Source organism: Sceloporus occidentalis, unplaced genomic scaffold, assembly GCF_023333645.1.
Source record: "Sceloporus occidentalis isolate IW3139 unplaced genomic scaffold, rSceOcc1.0.p SCAF_463, whole genome shotgun sequence".
Taxonomy (NCBI): Eukaryota; Metazoa; Chordata; class Lepidosauria; order Squamata; family Phrynosomatidae; genus Sceloporus; species Sceloporus occidentalis.
In genome coordinates this window covers 221,923-234,684 of record NW_028317443.1, presented here as the reverse complement: position 1 = coordinate 234,684, position 12,762 = coordinate 221,923, and the positions used below count along the sequence as shown (strand labels likewise).

The 12,762-nt window shown below is 41.0% G+C and overlaps 1 protein-coding gene across 2 annotated transcripts in view; it reads right to left on the bottom strand.

Annotated features, from left to right (window-relative positions):
* Positions 1 to 4,553: 4,553 nt before the first annotated feature.
* The window catches only part of LOC149271754 (mitogen-activated protein kinase kinase kinase kinase 3-like), a 107,325-nt gene continuing 99,116 nt past the window's right edge, over positions 4,554 to 12,762 (bottom strand). For both annotated transcript variants that reach the window (XM_089507142.1, XM_089507143.1), the window contains 7 exons: positions 10,979 to 11,082; positions 8,520 to 8,691; positions 8,191 to 8,259; positions 7,546 to 7,638; positions 6,625 to 6,695; positions 5,478 to 5,533; positions 4,554 to 4,641 (listed from right to left, as the gene is read on the bottom strand). In XM_089507142.1, the coding sequence (XP_089363268.1) occupies positions 4,554 to 4,641; positions 5,478 to 5,533; positions 6,625 to 6,695; positions 7,546 to 7,638; positions 8,191 to 8,259; positions 8,520 to 8,691; positions 10,979 to 11,082 (653 nt within the window). The remainder of the gene's footprint in view (positions 4,642 to 5,477; positions 5,534 to 6,624; positions 6,696 to 7,545; positions 7,639 to 8,190; positions 8,260 to 8,519; positions 8,692 to 10,978; positions 11,083 to 12,762) is intronic.

Below are 12,762 nucleotides of genomic sequence, written 5' to 3'. Positions count from 1 at the left end.
CGCACAGTAAGAAAGACCCTGCTGGGGTCTCCGATGATCCCCCTACTGGACTGTCTGGCACTGACAGGGTTAAGGTGCCCCACACTATGCACATAGAAAAGAACCTGGCTATGCCAGTAGAAGAGTGGCAGTGTACACAACCATAGGACAGAGGCGTGGCCACGAGTCCTCTGGAAATTAATGTCACGTTCACGCCTTAGGTGTCTCCCCTTACATCTCCGCTCATCCGATGATCTCCGTCTGTCCTTCGCTCTGATTTCTACTTCTCATGCACGCTCCCCCTCATCCTCTGGAACACCCTTCCTCGGCTTATCCGACTGTCCCCTTGGCTTTAGTCTTTTAAAAAATCCCTCGCAAAATACAAACTAGGCAGTTCAATATATGATTATGTGCAATGATGTATTCTGGCCTAGGGCGGCAGGTCCCCATAACAGGGAGCCTGATTGCCCTATGGAGTGGGCAGCCTTCCTGTAACGCCACAGCTGGTTAAAAAGGAGCCAACAGGCCCATTAACACTATTGCTGATGGCAGCCTGGGAATGCCCTGAGCACAATTAACCTGTTCACACACCAGTGCTCGCTCCCGCAGGTATTTCTGTTTGGCAACATTTAAGAGGTTAAAGTGGGACACGTTTCTAAACTGGCAGCTGCCCACCCTCTGCAAGTTATAGTCTGTCATCACTCCCCGCCGATGAAAAACTTTGCTGTTTAGCGCAAGCCACTCATATATCCAGTCTGTCTGAAGCCTTCAGACCTCACAGCATTCTTCGAAACAACCAGAAGCATTTAGTCTTGATCGTTATTTGCCCTTATTGCAGACCAAGGGCAATTATTTGTGCTGTCAGCACGCCAGCGCATTACCGTTTAATTTACAAATGATTTGATAAGGGGGAAATGTCATGTTCTAGATAGGAGTTTCCTCCAGGAGTCTCACCGCATGCCGCCATGTAGCTCCCAACGAGATGGGCAAAATGGTCACGGCTTCTAAAATACACAATTCTCGGAACTGCTAATTATCTTAGTTACACAAACAGCTACAGACGGGTTATTAATTTATAATGAAATCTGGGTGAAGCTCCGGTCATAGCCGTACTCCTTAAGTGGCCATTCAGAGTAGGCACACGTATCAACGCAGGTGTAAGGAAGAATAATTGCAAATCTTCAATGATATATGGAGAACGGTATATAATGTAATTATATATATATTGACAGTATCTTGCCAGTATTAATGAGCTAATAGTGTCCTCTTAACGGAAAGCTGCAGGAAAATACATTGTGACTCCAGTTTTACACAATCATTCTTGCAGGAAATGGGACTTCTACATTATTTGAAGAGTAGGCGGCTAGTTCCAGGCACTCACAGATGCGCAGGGGTAAAAGGTATCATTAAATCCTCCAGATGTTTGCAGAAAAGCATTTGACGCATACTATAAAGGATGGAGGGAAAAAAATCTTCAAGATAGTTCTGTTGCTGAATCTATTATTTTTTACAATGTGTTGTGGTACACTGCCCTCTAGTGGGCATGTGAAGTTACGATTAGATTTTCAACCCGTTCAGTCGTTTGTTACAAAAAGTGGTGCAGTAGAGGTCAGAAGGTGAGAGAGAGTGTGTGTATGTGTGAGTGTATAGTGTTAGAGTAAATGTGTGTTATTGTATGGTGTTAGGTTGCATTTAAGTAGAAAGTGTGGATTCCAGTTTTTTACATAATGACTAACAATAATTACAAATTTAAAGACAACAGCTTGTTAAAAAATCGTTTTATTTTACAATATATACATTCATTAATGTATCCAAAAAAAACCGCATCACCACACCAAGAATATACACCATACATCACCTACGGCTGTTTCATGTTGATTAGTGTTTTGAACGAGTATGTTTGGGAGAAAAAATGCATACGTGAATTTTTCTAAACTATTTATACGACGTGAAAAGCATCTGCTTTTGCGTTAAACTCCTGTGAGGTGCGCAGCTGTATGGTTTTTTTGCGTGTGTGTGGTGAAAATGCAATGAAAGATTTTCGATGTTTTTATGAACCAGACATGGGAAAAAAGGTAAAATAACGCTATGAAAAACTTTTCTAAGAATTACACGGGGCTGTTAAAAGCGCCTTAAAGATGGAACAAAAACCTGGAATGTCCTTTCTGGGTCCCTGGGAACTTAGTACGTTTTAAATGGCTATTGAATAGGGACAGATAGACACATTTCCTTAATTCTTTTAAAGTCAGATGGAAATGTAACACGCTGGAAAGCTATACGTTTCCCTCCACTCCAGTAATGAACGAGTGTCTTTGTATTAGACATTTTAAAACAGCAGTAGTCTTAGGGAAACGTCTTCTTGGTGGTGCAGCCCTAAGCAACAGCTTCCTTGGTACCCATAGGAAACGGCAAGCCACTGGCGTCCATGAGCTACTGGAAGCCCATTGCATAAAAGCACACACTAGACCACCAAGGACCACCAATTTTGCTCAAATATATAACTAGAAAAAAAGTGAAGAGCAAACATAAGGCTTTATAAAGCAACATACCAACGTATTTATGGAATTTGGGGGGGTATAGCTCTTCATAATAACCCCTTAAGGGGGCATCTGCCGAGTCCCCGACGAGCATCTCTGAAGTGAAACGGCTGCTTCAGAGTTTAATGCGTAACTAGGGGGTTTGAAATTGCCATCCCCATTTCAAAATAAAAAAAACACATCTCGTTTGATGCGCAATCTCCTTTAGTTTTGCATGAGGTAGTAACTCATTTTGGCCACACGTGCTTAAGCATCCTAAAGGATGAAAATAAGGCAGAACCAATAGACAGACACGGCACTGAAAGAATAGCTGACAATAAAAGGAATGCTCGTGGAAAGGTGGAGTGTCTTTATTTTAGGGACACTCTCGATTTACTTGAAGCCAACGGCTTTGCTCGATGTTTTTTTTAAACACACACAACAAGCAGAGGTTTGGTGCTCTTGGGGCCGGGCAAATGAGAACATATATAAGAAAAAAGTCACCGGCCCCAATTTGCCGCGATTTCTCCAGGGCAAGGAGCACCGAAGCTCCCATCACCCGTATGTGAGCTGTTTTGTCACAGATAACGTCTCGAGCCTGGCTAACGTCAAAGCTAGCTGGAAAGTTGTATTGTGGATATCTGAACCCTTTCTGTAGTCCCGAAGGACATTTGTTAGTCCACTTGTACTCTGCTGAAAGAAGCGGCTGTGTAAATAAGTATGGTGGGTCCCGAGGGCTGGCAGTCTACCATGTCACATTACTGAAGCAGATCAGCCCACAGGGCGATCTCACGGGGCCAGCTGAGAGATAACAGATCTCCCTTGTCTCTGGACCATTTACACTACGGAGGTCTTTGCCCATCCGACTCCAGAACATAACTACACCGCTGGGCAGAGGGCACATGGGAGTTGAACCAGGGCCGGCAATTACCATGAAGGGCCCCCCCACCCATTTACTTCCACAGCATTATAAAAACATAAATAAACCTTTATAGTTACTGTTTTATGCAACACTCTGTAATGGCAACATTAACCCTTAAACTTACAGCAGCCTATTAACAGTGTCAGTGGCTTGGCAAATGCTGCACGGTCTACCGAAGGGTAATTATCACTATATTTATTTTAATCATTGTTTAGTTTAAGACTGAGATGGCCCGAAAATAACATTACCTGGGTAAAATCAGCTGGAATCCAAGCATTACATTTAGAATGAGTATATATATGTGTGTGTGTATGTATATGTATATACAAACATATATACACACACACCCACACATATAATCCTATTACATGTTGTCATCTTGTATAAATGCAGCAAGCAAAGGCGAAAGAGATATCATTAGCTGATGCGTTTTCACAGCGGTCACTGCCTAGCATTGTGACGCATTACATCACATAACAATAACTTGTGCAAATAGAAACACCAGTGTACTTGCATTAAAGTTAAAGGTATCATAAAAATTCTTACAACCAAGCTATAATGTTTTTTTTTTTCCTTTTTAAACTTACAAAAAAAAAAAAAGTATATTGGTATTACTAAATTACACAGAATAAAAAATACAATAGTGTTAATAAATGCGTTGTGTTCCTTTCCAAAATGGCCGCTCGGTCGCCTCGTTTGAGGAACTGTGGGTACAGTATCCACCCTCGCCTGGGTTTTTTGTTTGTTTGTCTGACAACCTTTACATCTGTACAATTAGGACACCTGTACGTGATAAAAGGAACGCTATCTACATTGGGATTTTGCAGAGGTCTTTAGCAATGACAAGTTACAGCCACGGCAGCGAGGTAAAGAAATAATACTACTGGTATGTACAAAGATAACGTCACTGTGAATGTAGCGCTTCTGTGGGAACAGCTTCATGATTATACCCGCTCCACATCATGGCAACATAATCCTCATCTTTGTCATGCCACAATAAATTATTTATATATATATATATATTTCTCTCTATATAAAAATTGGCCACTTTTTTGCGACCTATGTCTGATTTGAAGCTCCTGGTAACATTGCAGCAATAGTGTTCTCGCGACCATGTGCGTCCACGCAAGGTTTTTTCAGTAACTGTTCTCGTGACCTGCTAGAATGTAAAGGTTGCTGTTAGCTGTGGGGTTGTCCGTGGGCCTACTTTCCAGAACCACCACCCTGCAACAAAGACAAAAATGTTAATGCAGAGACTTAGATTACCGGGAAAGCAGAAGGTTAGATCATATGAAACAACAGAGAAGGCACTCATGTAAGAAGAACACACTATGGTTTCTCATCAGGGCAGTCCATATGCTGAATGGCTATAGAAAGGCCAGTAGTTAAGGATATCTCCTCCTTGAACAAAGGTGAGTTACTGCAAATGTCTGATCCACGATACCATAAAAAACCCAACAGGTTGGCAGAGATAGAGGAGGACGTACACAAATAAAGAGTATAAAGTCATCCAAATAAACCTTTATAGTTTGCAACAGAATTACTAACTAAAGATCATAGATGATCATAGATGTTTTTCAACCAGTAATCACTTTATGTATAACTGTGATGCAATTGCTAAATTTTTTGTTTGTCCTAGTGTATTTATTTTCTTCTTCAATATATGCTACTGTCCAACACCATTCTTTTAACAGCAATTGACAGGGTAATGCTTGTCAGGTGACACAAAAGCAGACAGTAATTGGTTATTGCCATAGAAACTGAAAATGTTTCCATGCTTTTATGTCATAAACATTCAGTGGAATGAAAAATGTTACAGAATTGTTGAGGGTTAGTTGTTTCCCATCATAGCTCAATTAATGCTTTAAGTGGAACAGAATCTTTAAGGGATCATGCAACCTCAATTGTAACACTTGGTTATAGAAGAATATAATAACGACTTATAGATTTCAGTAAATCGTTTAGCTTACGGACATGTCGTCTATTAAACTGAAAAGAAAAAAATCTTGATTTTAGTATGAAGTGAAAAAAATTCCAATAATAAATTTGTGATCTATTACCTGTCAGAACCAAGCAGTCGGAATATCCGCGTGTTGTCTGAGATTTCCTGGGTTATCTGTGGAGACAAACGGGTATAATGCTTTCCTGAAATGGAACAAATAACGGGGTTTACATCAGAGCAGATTGTTTGTCAGGCAGTTATACCAGCCAATACAGCAAATGTGGGGGAAAGAAAAGCTATGCTGATCCCTCCAGCACAATAGCCAAGAAACTAGTTGAGCTTTGTCTAATTTAAGAGGGTGGTCTCAGAGTAAATAGATTATAAGGTCCTCAAGTCTTGTAGCTCAGTCCACTGCGTCGGTTTTCAGCACTTGCACATTTCTGAATGAACTAATATTCCAGGCCAGGCCTATGTTAGAAGGCCCTGAAGCAACATGCTCTCGCGTTGGCCTTAACACCTAGAGTACAGCAATCCCTGACACCATGTGCTCTAATATAGATGCACACCACCCAACATTTCTGGAGTCCAAATTGAGACACTTGTGTTGGGAAGTGGGGCAAGGCCAGCACCAGAAATGGATAGAGTCAAGGAACAACCACCTTGCGGCACTCAGGTTACACTGCACTCACACCCCTTTCTCCCCATCTCTTACCTTTCTCTTCTTCTATCTTCCATCCAGTTGTGGGAGCGCGAGGTCTGTCATTTCAGACCTCTGCTTTACTGCTCCCTCATCACTACGCGCCGGCAATTGATGCCGAGCGCCGGGATATGACATCCCCTAGAGATACGTGGCTTCGTGGGGAATTGTGATTCTCCGGCTCGGTAAGTTTCAGCACCCGGCGTATAAGACGACCCCCGACTTTTGAGAAGATTTTCATGGGCTAAAAAGTCGCCTTATACGCCGGAAAATACGGTACTTCAAATTCTGCCATCAGGGAGAAAAATGTCTTCCCGACTTCAAAAGGCAATCGGATTTCCCTTGGATCAAGGAGGTCTGTGCTGTAACAGAACCGACCTCCACTGATTTCTCCTTGAGATCAGAGAATCTCCCCAACTGGCCCATAATTTCAGTCGGGACTGTCCCACAACAAAAGGCACTATTAAGAGATACGCACATGTTGTTGCAAGAGTGGTAAGAGGTCAAAATGTAAATAGCTTCACTCTTTCCAGATTACGATGTGACTGACAAATGTTTTGTTACTCACTTCATTTGATCGGAAGCTTCTACCTTGCATTCCATGCTTCCAAAAAGCAAGGACACTGTCTTGTAGGCAAACTACAAAAAAATAAAATAAAACAAAGGTCACGATAATATATCTGAACAGGTACAGTCACTGCAATGCACAATGGTACCATGCATTAAGCAATATGCAGTTATTTTGCTTGACCTTCGTTTTTTAAAAGTGTGTAAGCTATTGGATATTTGCAAATAAGGAGACCTACAAGCATTGCCTTTGCCATCTGACGTTAACCACGAACATGAATTGCGATTACGCGCACAAAAATGTGGGGGATTGGCTGTTAAACAGCCGATCGGGTCATGAAGCAGTCAGCAACATCATTGTAGGAACGATTTTAGACAATGACGTACGTCATTGGTCTCAAGGAGGATAACACCAGAGTTCACAAAAGGCTTGAACATTTCATCTGTCTTGTGTTACTTAACAATGGGCAGGGTCAACCCCAGGGGGCCTCTCTTGCTGCACTGGCCCTGCATAAGGCATGGGCAGTTTTGAGGGGCTCTTGGGGGCCACATCACTGATTTAAACTATGCACTTCAGACCGCATAGCAAAGTCGTAGAGCTGAAATGTTGAATTCTCCTGCAAAGCATTGAATACCCCTAAAGAAGGGTAGTACGTTGTATTTGAGGGGATGTAACATGGATGAAAAGAAGGTGTACAGTACAGTCAAGAAATAGGAACCCAGCTAATAAAGGAATTGGCGACTGGCCTGCTTTCTATAAGAAAATGCATTGGCAGTTACATGGACATCCTAGCAATTCCATAATTTTTTCAGCAACAGTCATTAACGCTTGATACACAACAAGAATAGATACAGATATCGTAACTAATAAATGATTAATACAAAAGGCTTCTTGGATGACTTAAAAAATCAATTTACTTACCTATGGACTCTATCTGGAAATCAAATGTCAGCTCGGAGGACAACTTCCGACTTGACTTTAATCTTCCTTGGAGATTGACAATCTTTATAGAGCCTAGAAAATAAAAGTGTAGGCATAAACATGGACTCTGAGATCGGGCATGTGATTGTTAGGCATACTGGCTGCTCCCAGTTAAGCCCTGACTATTCTCAGCTCTGTTCCCACTCACGCCCCTTGCTACAAAATAGTGGTCTTTGTTCCCATCAGTCCCATACATCCAGCTCTGCATAAATCCATCTACCTATTGACTACAATTACAGCACAAGCTTTGCAGAAGGGTTAGCATTACGACACAACGAACCCAAACATAGACTGCGAATATTGACAATATAGGCTCTTTTCACATTTAAATACCGAAGTCAAGAGGAAACATCGCTTAGGAATGTAATATTCTACCATTATAAGTAACAATACTTGTTAGCTAGGACCCACACAACCCACTGAACAAACATGTAGACCTTTCCGACACTATCATTAGTATCTGGTATTACAAAGGAGTAGTACTAGCGTCAAGTGGTTCCTGGCAGCCATTATGCCTACAAACATTAAGAGCAACAGCACATCTCAACATATAGCGAGCGCTTAGCTTGGGATCAGCAAACTTACGATCCAGACAGACAAGAATTGTGTCCCTTTCCAGCTGCGTTACATGTACGACATCTGATTGTGGGGTATCTGTGCAGAAAAGCAAAGGAAAAAACACAGCAGAGGGTTTATATATTTATCTATTTACATTTATATTCAACATGGTAACATGACGTGGCTGCATTTATTAGTAATTAAGAAAGGTTGCTTATGTTTTACAGAAATTTGTAACTATATTTATGTAACGTTTATATAAAAAAAACCGACAGCAGCGTAGGACAGGAAGCCAAACACTCAACACTAAGCAGAAAAAAAGGACTATCTATTCTTTGTGAAAGAAGTAAACATACCTGTTTCTGTGAACCACGAAGACGTAGAGTTGGGGTTAAGCGTCTCAAACCGTACAACCTGGTTGAAATCAGTTCCTCTGCTGACGCTAAGGCAGACTAACGGGTACTCCTGCTCAGGTACCACAAGCATCTCCAACATCATGAGGGGACAAGGCAGGGGGAAGTCTATGTGCTGGGAGCAAAATAAATTCACTTTAACTAAAAAATCCATTGTTATCGGGATCAAAAATACAATAATATGACATAAGATGCAAGTAGAGATGTGGCTAAAGAGGACTCTTCGGAAACAAGTTTCATTTGTAAGGATAGTAAGGTTCAAGTGCATGTATACCAGAACAACAAACGCAATGCAGGTATGTTAGGTGAAGATCAGGTGAATAAAGTCATTTTGGCTCCATGCCTCTCCAAAGGATTAATTTGACTTCCCATATTCCAATAAGCATAGGAAAAGAGGCAGAATATATGAGGGCTTTATGTCACTTGAGGGTATATATTACTTTTTAATACCCCACTCTACTGGGAAAAGGATGGGCAGCATGGGAGGAACGCCATGGGATCCCAGCTGATCCACCTGTTTCATACTGATACAGATATCAGTTTATAAGAAGCTTGATGGGGAATGAGGCAGAAGGTCAGGGACTGCTTGGGTGAAGATGGTTTGATTGTAGTAAAGGCCATACGAACAAGTCGGCGGCCTGGAGATTGGGAATGCGCAGGGTTGGTTGGTTTCTTTTAGGATTGTGGCTGTGCATATTAAATGGATAGATTGTACAAGTGGGTTTTTAGTAGGCATTAAAGCTGGATTTAGTAGAGTAGAGTTTGAACAAGGTATGGAATTCCAAAGATTAGGTACGGCTCGAGTGAGTGGGGGGAAAAGTGATGACACTTCAGGTGAGAAGCAATTTGAGGGAAAATAGGAGAGTGTTCTTTAGGGCTGTATGTAGGAATGTAATTTTAATAATGCATTGTGTGGGAAAGGACAAACTCTTTGGATGTTTCACAGATGGCGGAGGAGGAAGAATTGTCTAAGTGACTGCATGCAAGGCGTGAAGGAGAGCAGCAAGTCAAGTGCAATGCCAAGGCGGCATGTAGATTGCGGAATGATGCAGATATCAGGAATAAAACAAAGTATTCCAGATCCAGTCATAACTAGAAGAGGACAAGCAAGATTGAATGAAATGTTTTATCTATTGTCTGTATAGAGATAAAACCACTATATATATATATATATATATATATATATATATATATATATATATATCTGCTGGGTGGGCTGTGTACGGATCCCATAATCCATGCTGTGCAGTGCTCAATATGTGCCACTGACAGCATTCTGTAATGGATGAGTGATCTCTGCTTGCTAGAACAAAGTAAACTGTACAATTTACATGAAGATCACCCTGTCATCGATGACAGGCCCACTTTTAAAGGAAGTACACAACGGACTTTCAATCAATACTAAACTGTTAGCGAAGGTCCCTGAATGAGAGCCGCCACTATTACTCTAGCATGCATTACTTTAATGCCATTTACTGTAAGAAAGAAAAAAAACCTGCGGTAATTTTCTGATTAAATAAAATGAAATACTCCAGATGCAGCCGTAATGCTAAGATATAGACGTCAGCAAACTACAATTAACGGCTCCATAAATGGGAGCCTATCTTTTCGTGATTAAAATCAAAACTTTTAGAAGCACTTTTACTAATGCGTACAAACAATAACAGATGAAATCATTTACTAGATCAGACGGTGAAGAAGAAAATGACAGAATTATATATATATTGTTACACTTTTTGAAATGAACAGTACTATCAAAAATATTTTTGTTGCCAAAAACCACCATCCCCCGAGTGCCGCGCACTATTATTGTCTGTGACATTTGCTGCTGAGCCTTTTGTCCCTGTCCCCTGCAATGATCCAGTAGATTTAAAAGTATAGCTTGCCAGTCTGATGGATGCACCGCAGCAAAGTTCAATCCCGAATGTCACTAATGCATTGAAAACTAGTAATTACTCCAATGGTGCCTACTGAATTGCAAGCACATGTAACCAAGTGGTGGGAGACTAAGGCAGTGGCGCTTTAACGTGAAGTGCTGATTTTTAAGCCGAGCGCTTGCTTCTTTGATGCCTGAAAACAGACGGGACCATCTAGGCAAGGCAAACCTGGAGCAATTTTGGGGCTGTTAATTCTTTAACAAGCAGCAAAGAACAGATAAAAGAAATCCCCGACATTAACTATGCATTGTACAGGGCCAACTAAAACCTCCTCGTAGGAGAATGTGAATGAGGTCGGCCGTAGATAATGCAAAGTGATATCAGAACGCTGAAGTTTCTAACTGTCCTGCAAACTCCTTTGGTGTGTAGACCCCATTACCCACGTGATTGCAGCCCTATCCAAGAAGAACTCACTGCTAGTGTAGGATGGGGGTCTTTCCTTAAACATAATAAGGTCACACTCACCTTGATTAGCATAAACTTCTGCATTTGTTCAACCCATTCTAACAATATAATGCTGGACTGCAGGGCTCCACACAGGTACTTATGGCTTGTGTAAGGATTCCTCACTGTAAACAGAGGAGAGAATCGCACATTAAAAATAAACATTTCAGAATACTACCTTTGGCTTAACCTTTTTGTGACGACGTGTTGCAGCTCCATTTTTCAATCATCACATAACATGTACCCAGAAGCAGGTATCTTGTCAAGAATTGCGCCTATAAGTCATTTACTAATGTCTGCCACAAACCCGGATGTAGTACAACTGATCGGCGAGAGACTGGAATAACGTACAGACTTTTGTTATCCTCTACACTTTGTTGAGTATGTGTGTAGTTCTATCACCACTCACTTTATGTGTAACACAATTACTTGCACTACAACCTCAATAAGTGCGAACAGACTGGGCACAGAAAGGACGCAGTGTGTTGGCAAATGAAGAATATAATGAGAATCGATAACCTTGCATCCTATACATCAATGAAAGCCAAGAAATAGTAGGATGATTTGCAAGTAAAGTGCCAGAACTGGACGTTGCATGAAGAATTTGAACGTCTTTTTCTCCTTATAAGAGAAATACATACATATTAATGTGAGGATAGGAGAGAAAATGTGCTAAAAATATCAGAAAAAGACAAAAGATAGTCCTTCTAAAGGGTCTACGGCATGGAAACGTTTCTAAGAACCTCTTGTCCCAAATGGATACAGCTGGACATTTCTTCCAGCATTAAACCAAATCAAGGATGAGTATGAAAGCTAGACATGTATTGGTTTTACGCATAGCGGACGCGCTTACACATTGCCACAAAGTGCTCTTCCAGGAACTGGAAAAAGCAGTTTAAAGGCTGTGTATCCCTTTAGAGTCCATGAAAAATCGCATGGAATGCCCTAGTGTTCATAATTGAAATTCTAATGTCCCTGTCAATGCTCTATTTTTACCTCTCGTACCCCTCACTGAAATATCCATTTGTCAACTTCAGGATTTCCAGGAAAGATTTTAATTATAAATCAGTGTCTCTCTTCGAAGTAGGAAGCAACACTAGGGAGCATAACTATACTACTGTATACGGTATAAGGAACCATATAATTGAACTTAACGTTTACTATTAATTATTAAACATCAACATAGATAACGATGTGAAGGGTCTCTCGTAGAAATGTTAATTGAGATATCCCATCGGTAGTTGCATATCAGTTCAGTATAATCTAATATCGGTATAACCTGCAAGTAGATGGAACCCTGGCGAAAATAATTTAGAAAATGATTAAAAATAGAAAATTTATCCTACCACAGCCCTGAATAGGATAAAGATTATGGCTGAGGCTGTGCCCTATAAGCCCCAAAGGAAGAACAGAGCCTGGTATGCTTTTGCTTGTTAGAAGCATCACATTGTCAGACACGTCTTCTGGAATAAATGTTTAACCTGCATCTACAAAGTAGATAAGTGCTAACTGCATACTCCATTCCAACAGCTTTTCTGGCACTCCCTTTCCACACTAGATTTACAAATGTGTTGAATATATATTAACAGTCTGCAATGTCTGTCTCATTATAAATAATATCAATTGCAATAGCAATTGCGGATTTGGAGCAGCCCACTCGTGGAAGTGGGAATGTGGAAAGGTCAACCAGGACCCTGCAGTGAAAGCATGACTGCTTGCACACACTGTCCGAGAAAGAAGCATCCAGAAAGCTAAGGGAGTGAGAGGAAGGGAGTGAGAGCGATAAGAGAGAGAGGGAGCGAGTA